Source organism: Amblyomma americanum, chromosome 4 (assembly GCF_052857255.1).
Source record: "Amblyomma americanum isolate KBUSLIRL-KWMA chromosome 4, ASM5285725v1, whole genome shotgun sequence".
NCBI classification, from domain to species: Eukaryota; Metazoa; Arthropoda; class Arachnida; order Ixodida; family Ixodidae; genus Amblyomma; species Amblyomma americanum.
In genome coordinates, this window is record NC_135500.1 from 119,499,163 (window position 1) to 119,516,931 (window position 17,769).

The window sequence follows — 17,769 nt, forward strand, 5'->3', positions numbered from 1 at the left end:
GTTTCCTGGGTTGGTTAGTCGCTAAGTAGCAACTAAAGAAGCAACTTTTTCAGACACATTTAGGCGCAATTATCTTGCACCAAATAGGCCTATTGCACTGAGACTCCAGCTTTTCGAGGATCGCTAATGCGGTGGTCGCCTCCTCTTAACGTTAATAGGAGTAGGGTTGCCACTTATGTAGATATCGAAGCAGGCACGTTGCCAGGATTGTTTTTCGGGAGAAGCTCGAGGTAAAGTCTTGTATGGGAGGGGGGGGGGGGGCAGTGCAAGCCCAACAAGAGAACTGCTAAGAGTTTGGGGTTTCAGAAATTTTCGTGCACTGCAGTGGTGGCCAAGTGGTTGAGCATCCGCCTCGCATGCGGGAGGTGCGGGTTTCGATTCCCAGTGCCGCCGGGTACCCACCGGTGATACAATGGGCACAAGCTTTCTCCTGGCCTGGTGCTCGGTTTATCTGGAGTGAAATGCTTGGAAAATGGGTCCTTGACCACACCTTGAATAGTCGAAAACCGTGTGCCATGGCACTCTTTGGCCATAGGTGCCCTTGAGCCATAAAAATCCATAATCATCGTCATCAGAAAGTTCCTTCATTTCATTCGAGTAGTATGCTGCTCGTCACTTACTTGAAGACCGTGCCTGAACGGGTTCCTGGGGCTTCATAGAGCGAAAGAAACTAATTTGATCTACGGTTCCTTTGTGCTTCACTGCAGTTTCAGTAGTTTCACATGCCTGAAAAATTGTCAGGGCGGTTACCATTGTGTAACGCGAGTTTCAATGAGAGTTGTTAAGGTGTTTACATTTTATAATACGTTGAGGCAGATATGAGAGCGACTTCATACCTACAGAGTTCTAGAGCGCTTTTTTGTTTTACACAGATATACTCATATTTCGACTAGCACTCCCCTCCAGTCCACCGCTCTAGGCGCACGGCGCCACCAATGACACCTTCCTCGAGCGGCGCGTCTCGCAGCAGCGGCCGCCGATTGACCGTGCAACGTTCCTCCGCTCTCGCCATGCTGTCCCTCTTCCTTTCACGGCAACCACCCTCCGGATGGCCCCCGTGGTAACACCCTCCGCTTACGGCTTCCTACGCTCTCGCCGTCCTGCGTCCTTCTGCAGTAACCCTCTTCCTTGAAGGGTAGTTACCCTCTGGGTGATTCCGGTGTCAACCACCCTGCGTTTGCCCTTCACGCTCTCGCCATACCTTCCCTGCCATGGTGAACACCTCTTCACTCTGGGGTAGTGGCGGACACCTACCACATGGTGCGGGCCTGCAGGAGAACACAGCCCTTTCCCCGAACCCTCACCCTACCCGAGAGGACTGAGAGGCGGCCCTGCTCGGACCTCCAGGCCCCGCGGGACTTGCTCCAGAGGACCTGGACGGCGGCTTATACCAATGGGGTCCCGGTCTGGGGACTCGACTTAGTATGTAAGTAGGCTTCCCACTTGGGGAAGCCCCCGAACACATTTCTGTATATGTATAAACGCTTAACACCACCACCACCTCCGATAACGCTTTCCTCTGCTCTCTCTATACCCTCCTCCTCCGACGATAACTATCCTCTGGCTGGCGATTACTCTGCTCTCGCCACATTCTTCTCCTTCCACAGTAACCATCTATGGACTGTCCCCGTGAAGACAAGCCCCCGCTTGCGCCTTCCTATGCTCTCGCCATACCCTCCTCCTCCTTTCACTCTAACTACCCACCGAGTGGTTCCCGCAGCAACGTACCCACCAGTTACGCGACTACGACATACTACTACTACTGCAACTACGACGACAATGGGAATCCAGGAACGGGCGCTCAGCAGCTCTGGCTGTAATAGAAGGGCTGCACCGCTAACGAAGTAAAACTAGGTGCACCTGCGGGCGCTCACCGGTAAAAAATTCACCTCCCTCCGACAAGCTTCCACCCACCTTCCAACCTCTGCCTTCACCTTACCTAAAAAAACCTTGCTTCACCGACAAAAAAATAGGCGGAGGGTCATAAGAACTGATGTGGCGAAGCTGCGGCAGTAGGGTCCTTCTGCCTTTTCAGGAGGCTAGAGGTGGGGGTGCTTCAGGTGGCTGGGCAGGCACGTAAAATGAAAAAAAGGGGGATTTAGGGGGGGGGGGGAGGAGGAGCAATGAGCTTGATCTCGGGGGGAGGGGTTCGCGCGCCCTTGGCCTCCACACTCTCCCCTTGGATACGTGCCTGTATGGATTATGTGTTGAATACCTACTCTCGACAACATGCCAGCTTACGTGTTTTGTGACTGTGCATACGCAACCGGTAGTGCAGATGTCATTTGTTTTTAGTTTAAGGTTCTGAAAAGTTCCTGTACTTCTCAGGTGCTTTCTAGAGCCGGAAGAGTGAAAATTACAGCTAAGTCAAAGTGATGCACATAGGCAACGTAAACGAGAGTTCGATTTCGGTCATGCCAACTTACACATACCTCCCCATCATGTTCCAGCGGAACACAGTGCACAGCATCCTTCAGCATCTCTGAAATGTTAGTCAAGCTTTCTTTTAATTTTCTGCCATTAATACTCAGCAGCCGTGAATTCTGCTACTGGCTGCGATTTTTGTCTCTTTTTGCCTTGTAGGAAACACGCGCAGCGTACCAAGCCAAGTGCAGGCCGAAGTTGCCGCGTTGCCGTAATTATTCCTTTCTTACTGTACACACAGGACCACATGAAACGGGCCAGTGGGGGCCCGTATGCCTCTCCGGGTAACCGGTAGACAGAATGCGACACACGCAAACTCGCAGCGTACTGCTTGTAATCAGTTCCAGTCCCCAAGCTTACACTGGGATAGAAGACGCGTGCTAAGCACATCTCCAGAACCACGGCCCCTCCAGAACCACGTGACCACGCCGAAGCCAGTCCTCTGTCCTTCCCAGCGCACGGTAAGAGTCGTTTAAAAAGTCCACTCGGTCGAGTCAGCCCCAAGGACACGGACGGAGAGGGGCACAACGAAGACAGACGTGGTCACTTGTGCTTCTTGTCCGTGTGCTCGGACGAGATGATCTCGCATCGCCGCCACTTCTCGGTCTGGAAGCGAACCTCGCGACTGTCCCTTCGAGGAATGGCGCGCGAAGGAGCAACCGGCGCCGCCTGCGAGTCGCCCGAGTCGCGTCTCGAGTCCGACGAACCGCTGAAGAAGCTCAGTATGGACGACGCCGACTTGCTCTTGTTGATCTTGAACGCCTTGTCTTCCTTCTCCTTGCTGGTCAGGAACCGCCGGGAGGAGCCCTTGGACTTTCGGGCCGGCGACTCGATGGTGATGGTCACTTCCTCTTGCTGCGCCGTTGCAGCTGCCGAAGACGGAGGTGGAGAAGCGTCGCGCGTTGACTTCCTCAGGGGCCTGGCCGAAGACCTGTCCGCCGCGGCGGACTCGGCCGCGGCGTCGCCAAGGTATCGTGGCACGTCGGGAGCCGAGGGCATTTTGAGGGTGAAGGACACTTCGACGTCGTTGTCGCCCCCTTCCGTGCCCCTGGGCGACGCGGAGGGCCGCCTCTCTGCCCGCCCCTCGGGGGTGATGAGGATGAATGGCACCGACTCGTCTTGCTGCTGAGTGGTCATGCGGCGCTCGCGGCCTCGGTGCGTTGTCGTCATGGGGCGCATCACCACCGTCCGAAGCTCTTCTTCGGGTTCGTCCTCGTCCTCTGCGTTCGCGCCGTCGAAGACTTGGTCACTGCCGTCGTCGTCTTGAGATCTGCGAGGATGCCGGGAACAGGAAGAGAGATTCAGAAGAGTGTCCGGAACTATGCGAGATGTCCTGCCTATGTGGGATGAATGTTTTATGCAATGAGCAAGCGATGTTGAATGCAAAGCAAGCATTAGGCTTCGCTCCTTGCAGAGGTAGAGGTTCACCCTTGCATCCGCATAACCTATCTTCCAGCAAACGAAGTCTCTACCTGGAGCACCCAGCTTTCATTAGTCCCTCGGTAACTTGCTGTGTTAGCATGGCCTTTGCAGAGTAACGCGGCGCTGTAGCTGCTTCAATCTTGTCTAAGGCAATGCGAGACGGTCCCGGTGGAAGTAGTTTGCACTTATTGACTCCTCACGCTACGTGGAGGGGGTGTGGTTCCTATTTTACCCTTTTCTTTGTGGCTCAGGACCCTGTGTGATCGGATAAATACCTAAAGGAGCATCGAATAAATATATGTATGGAAGCATGCGTACCTGGCTCCTGCATGCATGCCTGCATTCAAGGAATGTATTCGAACTGGAAGCTCCATAATGGCGTTCTTTGATCACTATATGGGTGCGAAAATGACGCTACCTCCTTCAAGACAGCTCCGAAGATGATGTAATGAATTGCTAACATTGAGCATGCACACAGACAAGGAGAGCAGAGAGAAACGGTTACCCAGGCGCGCTGTAGTAGCGCCTCCTGAGGAGAATTTCGAGGTCCTCGGGGCTCTCGACGAGCAGCCTTTTGTAAAGACTGTCCAAGTCCTCGGCCGAGACCTACGCCAGACGACATGCAGACAAAGAGGACAGAGAGAGAGGACAGCTTGCACGGAGGTTCGCGCTTATACAAGGGCACGCTCTTACCGAGGCCATGACAGACTCGGTGCTCACCTTGAATAGCTCCTCGTAGTTTTCGATCAGCTGCCGCACGACCAAGATGACGTCGCAGCGCTCCTCCGCCCTCTCTAGGTTCTCCACAATGAACTTGTCCTTCTCGGAGGTTTTGCTGAAGCGGAGAATGTTCGGTCCCAGCATGGTGGCCAGGTTGTGAGCATCCATCTTGTTTCCCGGGAGCTGGGGCAACATGCGGAGCACGCGTTACTGGGAACCCTCGAAAAGGACACACATATGGTGCTATCGTATGACTGCGAACTCAAATAGCCTAAGAACGCAAGACACGCGTTTCTTGAAACCCTACAGTGGTTGACACCAGAGCCCTTCAATACTCATTGAAGGACTCTGGTGACATGCCCGAAGGTAGGCCCTAAAATCTTCAGCTTGAAAGAAGCAGAGATGACAATATATGAAGCAACGACACCAAAAAGTCTCAGTTCTCTTGATTGTAAGGGATGCCAGGCTTTGGCAGCATGCACTGAAACTGGCTTCTTTGTCATTCAAACACTAATGAACTCCGCACTGTGTACTCCTTTAGGCTTAGGCGAGAATCAGGCCAGGGAATTGAGCAAGTTGGTACATGTCCATTTCGGAAAATTGCAAGTGCTAGCTATGTTCCCCCGCCTAAAATTTCGCACGTGGCGTGTGATTGCTATGGGTTGTTGGTTTTTGTGTATATATTGAAGTGTCTAAAAAAATTTTAGCTGCGAGTAAGCGCTGTGTCCCCATTTTGTCTTTGTTTGCTAGCGCTTGAATTTTCCACAATCAGTCGAGAATTTTGGAAGAAATCGCTCCGATACAAGGCCAGCTGTTTTGCCGTACGTCCTACAGCGTCGGAATTTTCCTGGTGTATACGGAGCGTGGATTATAATGACCCCGAGTGCACAGATACGCCTGGACACCGGTGCAGTAAGCTGATTGATTCGTGAGAGACGATCCGCGCATGATGCAGGCCACTGTATCCCAGGTGTCGGTTGTCACCTTGAGAAATATAGAGTGCCGAACTCGTTTGTTTGCACGTTCTCAGGGGCCAGTTTCTAAACAAGACTACGTCCATCATTTCTCACCTGCGACAACAGTGTATGACATAGATGTATTCCTGCCTGTCTTCGTGCTCATAACTGTCACATTTAAGAGCATACGTCGAGAGTGACATAACGTGAACGCTGTAAAAGCAAATGTTACTTTTTATAAGTATGCTAACTGGGCCCGGGTGCAACGCACAAGGCATCAGCGGCTGATAATTCAAGCTGAGGAAAATACTCCTATAACAGCCGCGCGTGTTAAATGCACAGATGACTATACAGGAAAAATAGTGTTCTTGCTGTTCAAAAACCAATAATAATACCGCTTTTTCGGCAGGTATGACTGCGTTGCCACGCAGGAGCCAAAACCAAGCCCATCAGTGATTAATAGTTTTTTTACCGGCGCATAGCATCGCAGCTTAATGGGCCTATTTTACGCTAGCAGTAAGAACTTTATCATTTAACCGCTAACTTGCCTTCTACGGTTGCCAACAAACGCACTCACGACTCTGCCGAGGTGAAAATTGGATCTGTTACTGTTTAGGCTCAGGTTGCGACTAGCATCACTTATGTATTTCAGGAAACAAGGCCGTTTAATTGCTAGACAAAATATTTTGTTCTATGGTAACTTGTTATAGACAAAACATACAACGCTTGGAATCATATTCCAAAGCGATAACGCCAGTGTGCCCGATCAGATGAATACCCGAAATGACTACAGCTGCTAGCTGACAAACACAATCCTCTACCCTATGTAGCAGTGCACAGTTTAATTGTTTCTCGGCGTATAGAAAATTATGCTGGACTCTTCCGAAGAACCCAGCAATTAATGTACCGGAAGTTATGAAAAATGCTGTACATAGATCTCATAAGGTGCGTAAACTATCTTGAGAGAAACCTTGCACGGAACAAGTGGGCCACTATTGTCGCGCTTTAATTTAATCAATTCCATGAGAGTGGACACACAATGGCCTTCCTATGGGAGGTGGATGTTGCTCCAGATTCGTTTCTATCTTTTTGGCTTCCTGTGCTTTTCAGTGGATACCACTGGCATCTCTTAAATTGATTCAGGGGTGGTATAATATAACGATTTCCAAAACGGCTCCATGCCATGTTTGAATTTCCCGCCCGGCCTCACTGGCTGAAGTGACACCACGCCCCAAGTTCACTCTTAGTCATTTACTGAAGCCTAGGGCGATACGTCGCTTCAGCCAATGGCAAAGTGCGGGCAACTTCATAACTGGCATCCGTTCGGGAAGGAATCATTATATTTTACCGACCCAGATTTAATTGGCTTCCATCGGCTCGAAGTTGAATGTACTCGGCTTGCCCATTAAGTAGACGCTGTGGGAAACACTTCGCGCCTCAGCAGTCTCTCCCTCCCACAGCGTCGTTAAGTCGACAGTACTACTGTGATGTACCGCTCCGGAGCGCTCCTCTTCAGCGCGCGACAGCAGCGCACTCACGGGCTGCCCGGCGGACGACTTCGTGTCCACGGCGTGGTCGGCCACGGTGCTGAGGAACTTGAGCAGCGCCCACAGGGTGTCTCTGCTGTGCGTGGGAAGCAGCCTCACCAGCTGCCGCAGGATGTCCAGCTGCTTGCTACGCTCGGTCACGCCTGAGGTGGAAAAAAGGCGTCACTGGAGAGATCACCATACTTGCTCGGCAGTGAACCTTCCATCCCCATCACCATCATCCCGTTTGCCATCACCGCAGCGCAAGACCATGGCTGTGCCCCCCCTTCCCCATGCCAGTGAGTCTCCTAATCCCACCTCCCCACCGACCCTCTGCCGTCCCCGGCTACGTGTTTCTAATACACACTGTAACGCTTTTCGCTACTACGCTTGATGCTGCGACGCAGCCCTTGCGTAGTCACTCTTGCGATACCTTTACGTACTGTCTGTGCCAAAAGTAACCGGGCACAGTTGCTTTGTTTTTTAGCCGCGTAGCGAAGCGCATATGGCAGCCCTTAAGCTATGAATCTGCATAAAGCAAGGTGGGCCCTTGTCCTCACGTTTTGACACATTTCGGTCTTTAGGGGTGCTGTAACGGCTCTGTTATATGGTTAAGAAGCAAAAACATGTTGCTAGGTTTCTTTTGGCAAAGGGGTGTACCAGAAGTGGTCAAATCACAGGCCGCAGCCTCAAAACATCGAGGAAATACCTGTCAGTACTGCATATAATGTTGTGGAAGACTTTTGACACAGTTCTGAATTTTAAAATAGCCAGTGAAAGGGTCTGTATTCCGCACATTCCCCCGTAATTCATTACTTGTCCACGTTGGCATCGTGATCGCCACCTTTTACTCACTGCCACTGAATCCGCGGGATAAAATCGATCAGCTCGTCACCTATTGCGTCCTCTGCCGTCACGCTGCATGCCCAACACGTTGCTCGTCTTTATTGTGCGTTTTCTGCCTTATTTATTGTGTTGTCTCTTGTACACCTGTTCTAATTGTTGCCTCAGCAGCAGTAAGCCTCTAGGCTTCTCCGCTTCCTGCTCACTGTGATACAACTCAGAGCGCAACTAGTTAGCAAGATTTGCTCATCAAACGCTGTCGCAAGAGGTATCTTGCGCTTGGCTGCAGGCAACGGAAAATTATTGGAGCGAAGCAGTCTTCTTAAATATTCGAAGTGAAGCTTAGGTAACTCTTGATTAGACACCCTGCTATAAAGGAATTAGATGGTTAGAAACGATAACATGGTCTGACGCCATCCGTGGGTCCCTTTTGAATTTAACCGTCCGAAAAGGCGAGGTATGCAGAAAAAAAAACGCAGCAAGCAGGCGCTGCTGCCCGTTTTGAGCTCAGATAGCAATCTCCAGAACGCTTTGTCTGCGTTGGTTAACAAGGCAGTAGTGGGGTACTGCCGAATGTCTGCCCAGACATAAGTGTCGCTTCAGTTCCTCCAGCGTCCACTCGGTCAATTTTAGACAGTAGTATGATGAAGCTACACAAAACAAGACTCTAATCTGCTGATTACATGAGGGGGAATCGGCGTCTATTCAAGTTGGGACTCAAAAGGCCACTCTTCGCCATGCGGCTAACACTTATAATAGCAATGAAACATCGAGGCCGGTAATGGGAAAGGAAGGGAAGGGCAGACAGGCGGCCCTTACGCTGGGTGTAGAGGAAGGGTAGGTAGAGGTCCCTGGTGAGCAGCGGCTGCGGCAGGTCGCGCAGGTACTCCTTGAGCAGCTGCGCCACGTCGTGGGGCTGGGGGCGTTCCTGGTCCAGGTGAACCTCGCGGCCGCTGTCGAACTCCTCGCGAAGCTGCACACGTACGCGTCCCATTTACGCTCGTTCAGCCATTTGTTCAAGTTTACTCGTTTCTTCTTGTTATGTTGAACATTCTTGTTATGTTGAAAAGTGACTGCGTTCGCCTAGTTTGAAGGCAAACTGTGATGGGAAGCGAACAGTGTAGCGCGCCGCGCTATAAACAATGCAAAAGAAAGACCAGTAGTAAGAAAGTTGTAGCTGTTTGCAGATAAGTTTTACTATGATTTGCTTATCTCGTTTTCGCCCGCTCACGCGTTTTTGCAGGAATAGAAGGTAAAGCCTTTGAAGATGTGATAACATAAATGTGTGCAGTAAAAAGTGGAAAATCACAACTAATGACTTTTAGACAGAAGGACAAAACGACGGGAACGAGAATGAAGACACCGCGAACGCTTTCCTAATACTGTTTTATTACAAAGAAAACAAATAATCAGCATCAATGAACGCCCTTCAACTCGTTCAATTCAACACAATCAGTGGTTAACAGTTAAAAAGGCAAGCAGTACGTTCTTCCGACATATTTTTTTTCGACTGAAGATTATGATACATTATTACCGAATGAGGTTTCTGAAATGGATTTGAAGGACAGCTACACCGCAGCTACGCCCTCCAGCAGAAACGCGAAGCGGTTTGCTACAGTTTCAGACGCAGGTGACCGTTACTTACACGAAAATTTGATAATCAAACTTCGGTTACATATAAGTTCCATTCCATCATCTGCCACGCTGGGCGAAATCTGCGGCAAGTGTGCCCTTAACGGCCTGATCGGTCCAGCTACTTTTAAGTTCACATCATACTGTACAGTATAACACAAGTGTTGAATTCAGATGAATTCAATTTCACTGAATTCGTTGACCGGATTGAGACACTAGTTGACCATGAATTAAATTCATGCTGAATTCAAGTACACAAAATTCGGTGCGATAATTGCGGGGATAAAAGAAGTGTTGACACACGATCCCTAGTGTTGAGGAAGGCTTTTGCCTTCCTCAACACTAGTGATTGCGGTAAGAATAGAAAAAAAAAACACAAATGTTTAGTTAGACAAGGTAAAGGCGAGGCAAGAGCTACTGCCTGTTTCGTCTCTTTCTCCTCCCTCTCTATTTTCGATGTGTATGAATTCTTTACCGTGTTACCGTTACCGGAGTACCGGGAGTCAATGCGCATGCGCAGATCGCTTCGAGGGCGTCAGATGGCGCCAGGTACCCAACAGCTGCGCGCACGCCTGCCGCATCAGGACCAATCAGCGCGTGCTTACCGTCGGTGGGCGGGCTCCCGGTACTCCGGTAACGCTAACGGTAACACGGTACACGGTATGATGCCCAATGTTGAGAATACACTTAACGATGGTTACCTGGCGCACTCTCCGCTTGGAGCCGCTGACCCTGAATATGCCCACGGTGTTGAGACCTGCGAAAGCAGCAAGAAGGTCAGTTCACGTGCACTCGGGCAGTCTAAAGGGTTGGCAACATGAGAGTGAGCGAGGACCCACCGTAGTTCTCGAGGTAGCGCAGGCAGCAGTTGACGACGCGCGGTATCTGGGGTCCGTGCACGGCAAGCACGTCGTCGTCCCCGGGGTCCGTGGTCGAACTGCGGTGGCGTAGCGACTCCACGGAGTCCTGCACGTGCACGATCAAGTGCATTGATCATTTAACCTTTCCCCCGGTGGCGACCCTTCATTCCCTGCAAGTCTCCCCACAGCACAGTCGCCTCCGTGAACAAAACAAAGGAAACAAAATACCTCAAGAAACAAAATGAACGCGGTTAGCCGCTGCCAAGATAGCAGCTTGCCTTCGTTTCTGTTTCAGCCAACGACTCCCAAAAATGTGCACAAATTCCCGCAGTCATTCATATGCGTAAGCTGCCAATACAGTCATTTAGGTAGACGTGTGAAAATAGGAGACTTGCGTGGAACTTCTTTTTACGCCCCAAGAAAACGAAAGAAGGTAGAGCAAACACACAATTTTCACGCCAAAACAACTCCTTAAAACTATTGCTGACAGTCATTTTTTAATGGGGGTTTAACGTCTCCATAGCGAGTCACGTTATGAGGGACGCCGTAGTGAAGGGCTCCGGAAATTTCGATCACCTGGGGTTCTTTAACGTGCACTGACATCGCATGGTACACGGGCCTCTAGAACTTCGCCTCCATCGAAATTCGACCGCAGCGGCCGGGATCGAACCCGGTCTTTCGGGTCAGCATGCATGCATGCGTTAAAATACCGTCTATAAGGTAGGAGTCCACGCAAAGTCTCCTTACTTATTAGTCAAACCTCGTATGCTGAAACTTGAGATAGGGCAGAACACACCTGGGGCCTTATTCTATAGGATGTCCATTTTCATGTACGTTTCGCATACATTTGGTCTTCTGGCATTGGTCACTCACATATACCCGCGGCTTTCAAACGTCTGTGAGAGGCGACCAGACCATTGAGAGGTTGGCGACTGAACCCCACCACTGGCTGCCATTGGCTGCGAGATCCGAGGAACATCTCAGCGCTCTGTCAACAACAAACGACCGGACCTGACTACTGGCTGCCGCAGGCTGCGTTATGCAACCAATGGTGATGTCCGGTCGCCAACCACCCAATGGGTGGGTCAGTTCTCACAGACGCTTGAAAGCCGCGGGTACATCTGAGTGACCAATGCCATAGGACCAAATGGACGCGATATTGGACTACGGAAAATGTACAGCTTATGGAATGCGGCCCCTGCACACATTCTCATTACAAATAAGCGCGAATCTTCTGAAAAAAACCAAAAGAAAAGTGACTATTTGAAGTCAACAACTCGCGGACAATTTTCATGCAACCGGAAGTGCCTACAACGAAAGGGCCGGAAAGCACGCACAAATGTGTGCAGAAGCTAGTGGATTTTCCAAGCTGTCTGAGCGCTACTCTCTGCACCGAATGTTCCAAATGCGAAATGTTCATGACAGAGGGCTGGTGGCCTTACGTGCTTTTTTACGTCCTCTTTTTCATTCGAGTTTCGTTTACGCAGCAACCTTAACTAAGTCGATGTTCAACCATCTCGTAAGATTATCGAAGTGTACTTTACATCTTTTTTGTTCTCTTTTTTTTTCTATTAATTTCTGTGACCTTTCTTTCAGCGGATCTCCAACAATGAAGACGTATTTCATCTCCGGTTCCGACCAAAATAGTTTCAAAGTTCACTTTTCTTGCGTAAAAGTGTTCCATAACAAATGATGCAGAGTGCCTGAAGAGAAAACGCGCCTGTGTAGCGGCAGAGATTATTTCCGTGAAAAAACAGGAACGCAAAAAAAAAGTGGAACCCGAGACACTATCAAGTGAGGTCATCTCACGACCTTAATTAGTCCCCGGGGGCTGTACGGTGAGCGAAGCAGTCGCAAAAGCTGAAAATATAACTCGCGAGATTTATTCGCGCGAACGCTTTTAAGCCTTCGCCGGGCGAAAAAAAAAAAATCTCAAACATGCCATGTTTTTAGGCACCGTTCCAAGACTCCCCCAAACGTGCGGTACGAGAGAAAGAGAATGGAAAGAAATGAAGGAAGGGGGAAAACGTGAAGGGGAAAGTTGGTCCCGACCGTTAGATAAAAAAAGAAGAAAAAAAAGATCATGCAAATGAGCGACTTCAAAGGTTCCGGCGTCGGGCGTAAGTTATATCGCGTCGAGGACCGTCGGGGTTTTCTGTCACACGCTGAGCGCTCGACAACGGAAGGCAAAAAGGCGCGTGCGGTGCTAAATGCGTCTTGTCTGGGCGGTCGGAACCACTGTCTTCGTGGTTCTTCCCGAAAGGAGCCGCCTCAAACACGGGCGTTGAGTACGGAAACAGACGCCCAAGGTCTCCGGCTAACGGGCCCGTTCTCACTGCGCATATGTCAACGCGCCTTCCCAAGCTGGCGCGATACGCGACACCGACTGCATCGTACGCAGACTTTGTGAGCAACTTGTAACCGGGCCAATTTCCGCGAGAATGGCTAAGGCCACGCTGCGTAGCCGTTGGGGCCACATCGAGGTTTCGTTCGCACGAGCAGGCTTAGAAATCCACAGTAAGGTCCCTGCCGTGATCTTTATTTAAATCATTCGCCATATTCGTCCAAAGGTTATTAATGCAATAGCAATAAAAGCCTCACCGGGAAAAAAATGTGTCGCGGTCATAAAATTAATTCATTGGCTGGGGTAGAGTGAGGTCACCAGACCGGATCTTTGCGATTGGCTGGACGAAAGTGATTTCATCAGACCGGACGTGACGTTACTCCCGGTATAGGCTTCAGTAGCATCTAATGTTATCGCATTGACAACGAAGAATAATTGGGCATCTCTATGATTTTTCACGTAGCGGACCCTTCGGCTAGCCGCCGCGGTGGCTCAGTAGTTATGGCGTTAGGGTACTGACCCGAAAGACACGGGTTCGATCCCGGCCGCGGCGGTAGAATTTAGATGGAGGTTAAATTCTACAGGCCCATGTACTGTGCGATGTCAGTAGGAACCCCAGGTGTTCGAAATTTTCGGAGCTCTTCACTACGGCGTCCCTCATAGCCTGAGTCGCTATGGGACGTTAAACCCCCAAAAACCAGAAACCAGCAACCATGAGACCCTTCGTCCTTCGCGGGGCTCAACCTGAGCGTATCTTTCGTTCATGTGAGGCAGACATCATCATCGTCATCATGACGCAGATTTTCACGCAGCCTATTAACGCAAGCCGGACTGAAGAACGGATCGCACGAGCGCTGTTGATCTCGTCCAATTTCACCTGCTCTTATTGAGCCTAAGTCAGCACCAAAAACTAATAAGGGTAAATTTTCTCCCACTTGCCATTCTATTCGATCTGTTCTGGTCACATGCTCAGACTCTTTAAAAGCGCGTTACCTTCTCTGCTTCCGAATATCGAAATCGGTACCAAGGGTAAGCTTATTCCGGTCGCAGAATAAAAATGGCAAGCATAGACCCACAGTAGGGAGTGAATCGTTCGAATATGCAAGAGCGGGAAGTGCACCGACCTTTCGGGAGTCCTCGATGGAGAGGTCGGCGAGCGATGAGAGCGAGCTCTCGCTGGCGTTGTCCGAGCGGCGCGACAGCGAGTCCGCAGCGCCCACATCCGGGCCCAGGTCGCCCGAGGACCAAGGGCCCGGCTCGGCCAGCGTCGAGTCCGGGAACCGCTGCCGGTCGCTCTGCACCACCTGCTGCAGCCCCACGCCGAACACCTGGCCACAAGGAATGTCTGCTGCGTGCGCATGCGAACAGGGAGAGAGAGAGAGAGAGCGGCTCCTTGAGTAAGAGTTCCGTGTCGACCTGTGGGGGTTGCAATGGTGTCCGGTTGTTACGGGGCAGTCGCGGTGTCTATGCTGTATGTTTATTTCTTTGTCTATTGAATCCTCAGGGCCAAGGCATTAAAGAGGGAGGTGCACATATAAAACAAGAATTACATAAATAAATGCAGCAAATGTTGCATTTTGTTTTTGTTATCTTGTTTTTGATCTATGGCGTTCTGCTACTGGACAAGAGAGTCCGATTAGCGCAGCAGCTGTATTTTTAGGAAGCAAGAGTAAGAAAGTCTTCAGCCCTACCGCTGTTCCAGTAGTTCTGTTCCGAGAAAATGGATTGCAGACTCTGCACTAACGCATTTAGTTAACGCAACGCCAAAGCGAGCCGGTTCACCGTGCCACTAGTTTAACGTGACACTGTCAGTCAGATACCCAACCTGTTTCCCGCACATCAGTGCACTGAAGCTGATCGGCGAGATTACATAGCTGTGACCATGTCAGAACAGGGCGATCCGTGGCAATAGCTTGGCGCGGCGTCACTTAAGCCAATGAAGATTAGCGAAAAGATTAAAAGCAGCACATAAGCAGATTAGGACGACCATAGGCTTACATGCTATGTCCAGAACTTCGCGAATCTTAATAAAACATGTAAGCTGGGCATGAGAAACTGTACACAATCGTGATCTGATTTACCTGCGCATAACAGCGAGCTAGTGTCTGAATAAAGCGTAGCAATGTGTCAGAAATCTCCCAATCCACTTTTCGCAGTGTTCATGCTCCGTCGAGTATGGTAAAGATGAAAAATTTAACTTCGAGAAAAGGCAGTGCATCACGATACAAAAAGTGCCAAGGATATAAAAAATTACTTCTACTTCGCTTCTTCTCATGCCTCATAACTAACGAAGACATCCGACGTTCAGCATATCATAGTCTGGGTGGCCGCGATAGTCCGCTTACTGCAGATGGAGCCAGGCCGCTCAGTTTGTTTCCGCCATTATTGCATAGCAGAAAGTTCACAACAATGGTGACTATCCATCCGTAAAGTGAGAACAGAGATTAGCAGTGAATTCTCATTTCCGCGCTGACGTTACGGAACGAGAGAATAACTACCCCTACTTGAGCGCCACTGTACGGGTGCACACGCACGCACACGAATATTAGACTGCTTTCGAAACCATCGCATTTGAACGAAAATTCGACCTGGTCCACGGCTTCAATCCGGGACCATCATCCGTCCAGGACAGAGACTCTACCAATCTAATCACGAAGGTTAGCAGTTGGCAGGGTGCGACCGCAATGACACAACTCCAAGCGGCCACGGTTTTGGTCCAACGGAGTTAGCCAATCCGCTAAGCCTGCCCTGGTATATGTCAAGAAGCCCATTAAGACGAAACAGGATGGCGGCTTACGGTTGGACGCCCCTACACACGACGCTAAAAGCCTCTCACTACTGCTGTTACCCGCAAAATGCCTGAAATTGTGCGTGGTCCTTGCACTTGCGTTTGCCCTGCTGGTCCGGGTGACTGGAGAATCGATAGGCTGAGACATTAGAGACGTAGGATAGCAGTTTCTCTGAACAGATATTAGTTGGCCAAGCGGAATCGAACCGCTGTCATTTGGGTCGGGAACCGGGCACACTACCTCTGCACCCCGAGGAACGTTCGTTCAGTGCGACACATGGAGGTCTTGAACTAGCAACTCGTGCCGGACAGTAGGCGAATTACATTACAAGAACACTTTGTTAATTACAATCCCTAATTAGTGTCGCCAATTAATATGGAGGATGATGTATAATGAAGCAGTATATGTGATGGCACCGAATGTGATGTCTCCGAAAGGGTGCGCCAGGAGACCCCACGCGGAAGTAGCGAGCCTTTAACGCTATTACGTCGTACTCTTAAGGTGAACTGAAGTGTACCCAAGTTTTCGCAAATGGGCTGTGGCAACTGCGTTACGAGTGACGGATTTCGCAGATGCATCTGAGTGGTAATCTGTGGCACTGTCCACGACGCAGGTGCGCTCAGTCAAGGTGTAAAACGTATGGGGGTTTATATGAGCCAGACGAAGTCTGGTCGAGCAAGCCTGTCCTGCTCAAAACCGGCTGTCGGGCTCATGTATACGTTAGGGGGTTGGGCTGGGTCGGCCCGGCAGCAGGCGCTAGACTGACTCAGCCCGACCTGTTTGCAAGGAGCACGTATACGCTGCCTCGTCGGGCCAGCGCCTCCTCTCTTTGCCTCCTCCCCGGTCGGGCTGGCGTAGCGCACGGAATCGAAAACTGTTCTTCTGAGTGTTCCTTTTCCTCCTCTGGCGTTTGCTCGTGGTTTCAAGCACGACAGACTCATGGGAAGTTCTGATGCACAACACAGACCCATAAGTCCAAATAAGCATCGTCAGTCAAGCTTTGGCCGCCACCGAGTCCCAGGGGATTACGGCCGATGCCTAGCGAGAGAGAAGAGGACAAAGTACTGCATGCGATCTTCCTACTGATTGACTCTGAAATAAAGTTTTTTTCATCCATCCTTGCTCTACGCTTGGAGTAGCGGCGATCTCGGCCCGACAGAGACGGGTTCATGTAAACGCGACCACGCCGGACTGAGTCATCTCGTCGTCTGGCTCGACACGATTCAACCAGACTCGACCCTTCAACGACGGGCTCATGTAAACGAAGCTATAGTGAAATGGTGTATATGCCATGATTTCGCAAAGTCACTGTTATCTCGATGTCATTCTCTGGTCCCTCAAAGGAAAGCATGACAAGTGCGGTCTACCAAAGGGGGTGCTTCAGAACGACAAGCACAGGGAGCAAGGGCCGCCAAACTTTCGCTGTAGTGGCCCTTCAGTAAACCACTCTGCGAATGACGTCACAGCGTGACGACGCGGCGCACCTGCCTGCAGCGAATCACGCGCGCAGCGACGCATTCAGAGTGGTTTTCGTTGGCACACACAGCGGTACCCCTCTCACTATGACGCTACCGGGAAAAGACTCAGCGTGAAGTGTTTATAAACACGGAAAGGTCTTCTAGCCGGAGATATAGCCTGAGTGGGCGCTATATAGAAGCGGTCTTTTCGGACGAGCGAAGATGGTTCTGCGCGAATTGAATAGCTCGGTCAAATTACTTGACAACATAAACGTCCCGAAGAAGACACGCTTCAGCCTCAAAACAAATCAGGGTGAGAGGGCAAGATCTTACCACTTTCTTTGCGACTTTCGAAGAAGCTCGTGGTAATGGCCTTTTTGCGTAGCAGGGCAGGTCTTCTCCGAAGTTTCGCCGATGCCTCCGAAGCGTCATCTGTTGCGCGCACCGCAGGGAAAGAAATCCATATGAGAGAGAGAGAGTGCATGTTAAGCTTAGCAAGCGAAAAATTTCGAGTACTCAGACGAGTACGGCGTTACGTCATTGTTAGTGGCCTTCAGATGACCTGACACCATGTTTACATGGCACCCTTCACTAAAGCGGGCTCCATAAAGGCATGCTTGGTTAAGCAGCGTATGTTTGAACTTATAGAGAACACGATGGGGTGAGTCGTCATTCTCACAAACATCAACAATCAGTGTACAAAGTTACGTTTAATTTTTTTTTGCTAATAACCCCGTGCACTGGTGCCAGCAGGATTAATTGATATGAAAAAAAAACAAATCCACTCTCGGATATT

The 17,769-nt window shown here is 50.4% G+C and overlaps 1 protein-coding gene across 7 annotated transcripts in view; it reads right to left on the reverse strand.

Moving 5' to 3' along the window:
• Positions 1-2,604: 2,604 nt before the first annotated feature.
• RhoGAP102A (Rho GTPase activating protein at 102A) overlaps positions 2,605-17,769 on the reverse strand; it is a 42,953-nt gene continuing 27,788 nt past the window's right edge. For 2 of the 7 annotated variants that reach the window (XM_077661583.1, XM_077661581.1), the window contains exons 4-12: positions 17,307-17,405; positions 13,852-14,075; positions 10,363-10,489; positions 10,225-10,280; positions 8,711-8,864; positions 7,016-7,212; positions 4,567-4,749; positions 4,352-4,452; positions 2,816-3,694 (exon numbers count right to left, since the gene is read on the reverse strand). In XM_077661583.1, coding sequence (XP_077517709.1) covers positions 2,968-3,694; positions 4,352-4,452; positions 4,567-4,749; positions 7,016-7,212; positions 8,711-8,864; positions 10,225-10,280; positions 10,363-10,489; positions 13,852-14,075; positions 17,307-17,405 — 1,868 coding nt within the window. In that variant the 3' untranslated portion in view covers positions 2,816-2,967. Of the gene's footprint in view, positions 3,695-4,351; positions 4,453-4,566; positions 4,750-7,015; positions 7,213-8,710; positions 8,865-10,224; positions 10,281-10,362; positions 10,490-13,851; positions 14,076-17,306; positions 17,406-17,769 lie in introns of all 7 variants that reach the window. The other 5 variants (XM_077661587.1, XM_077661584.1, XM_077661586.1 and 2 more) reach the window with 5 other exon arrangements.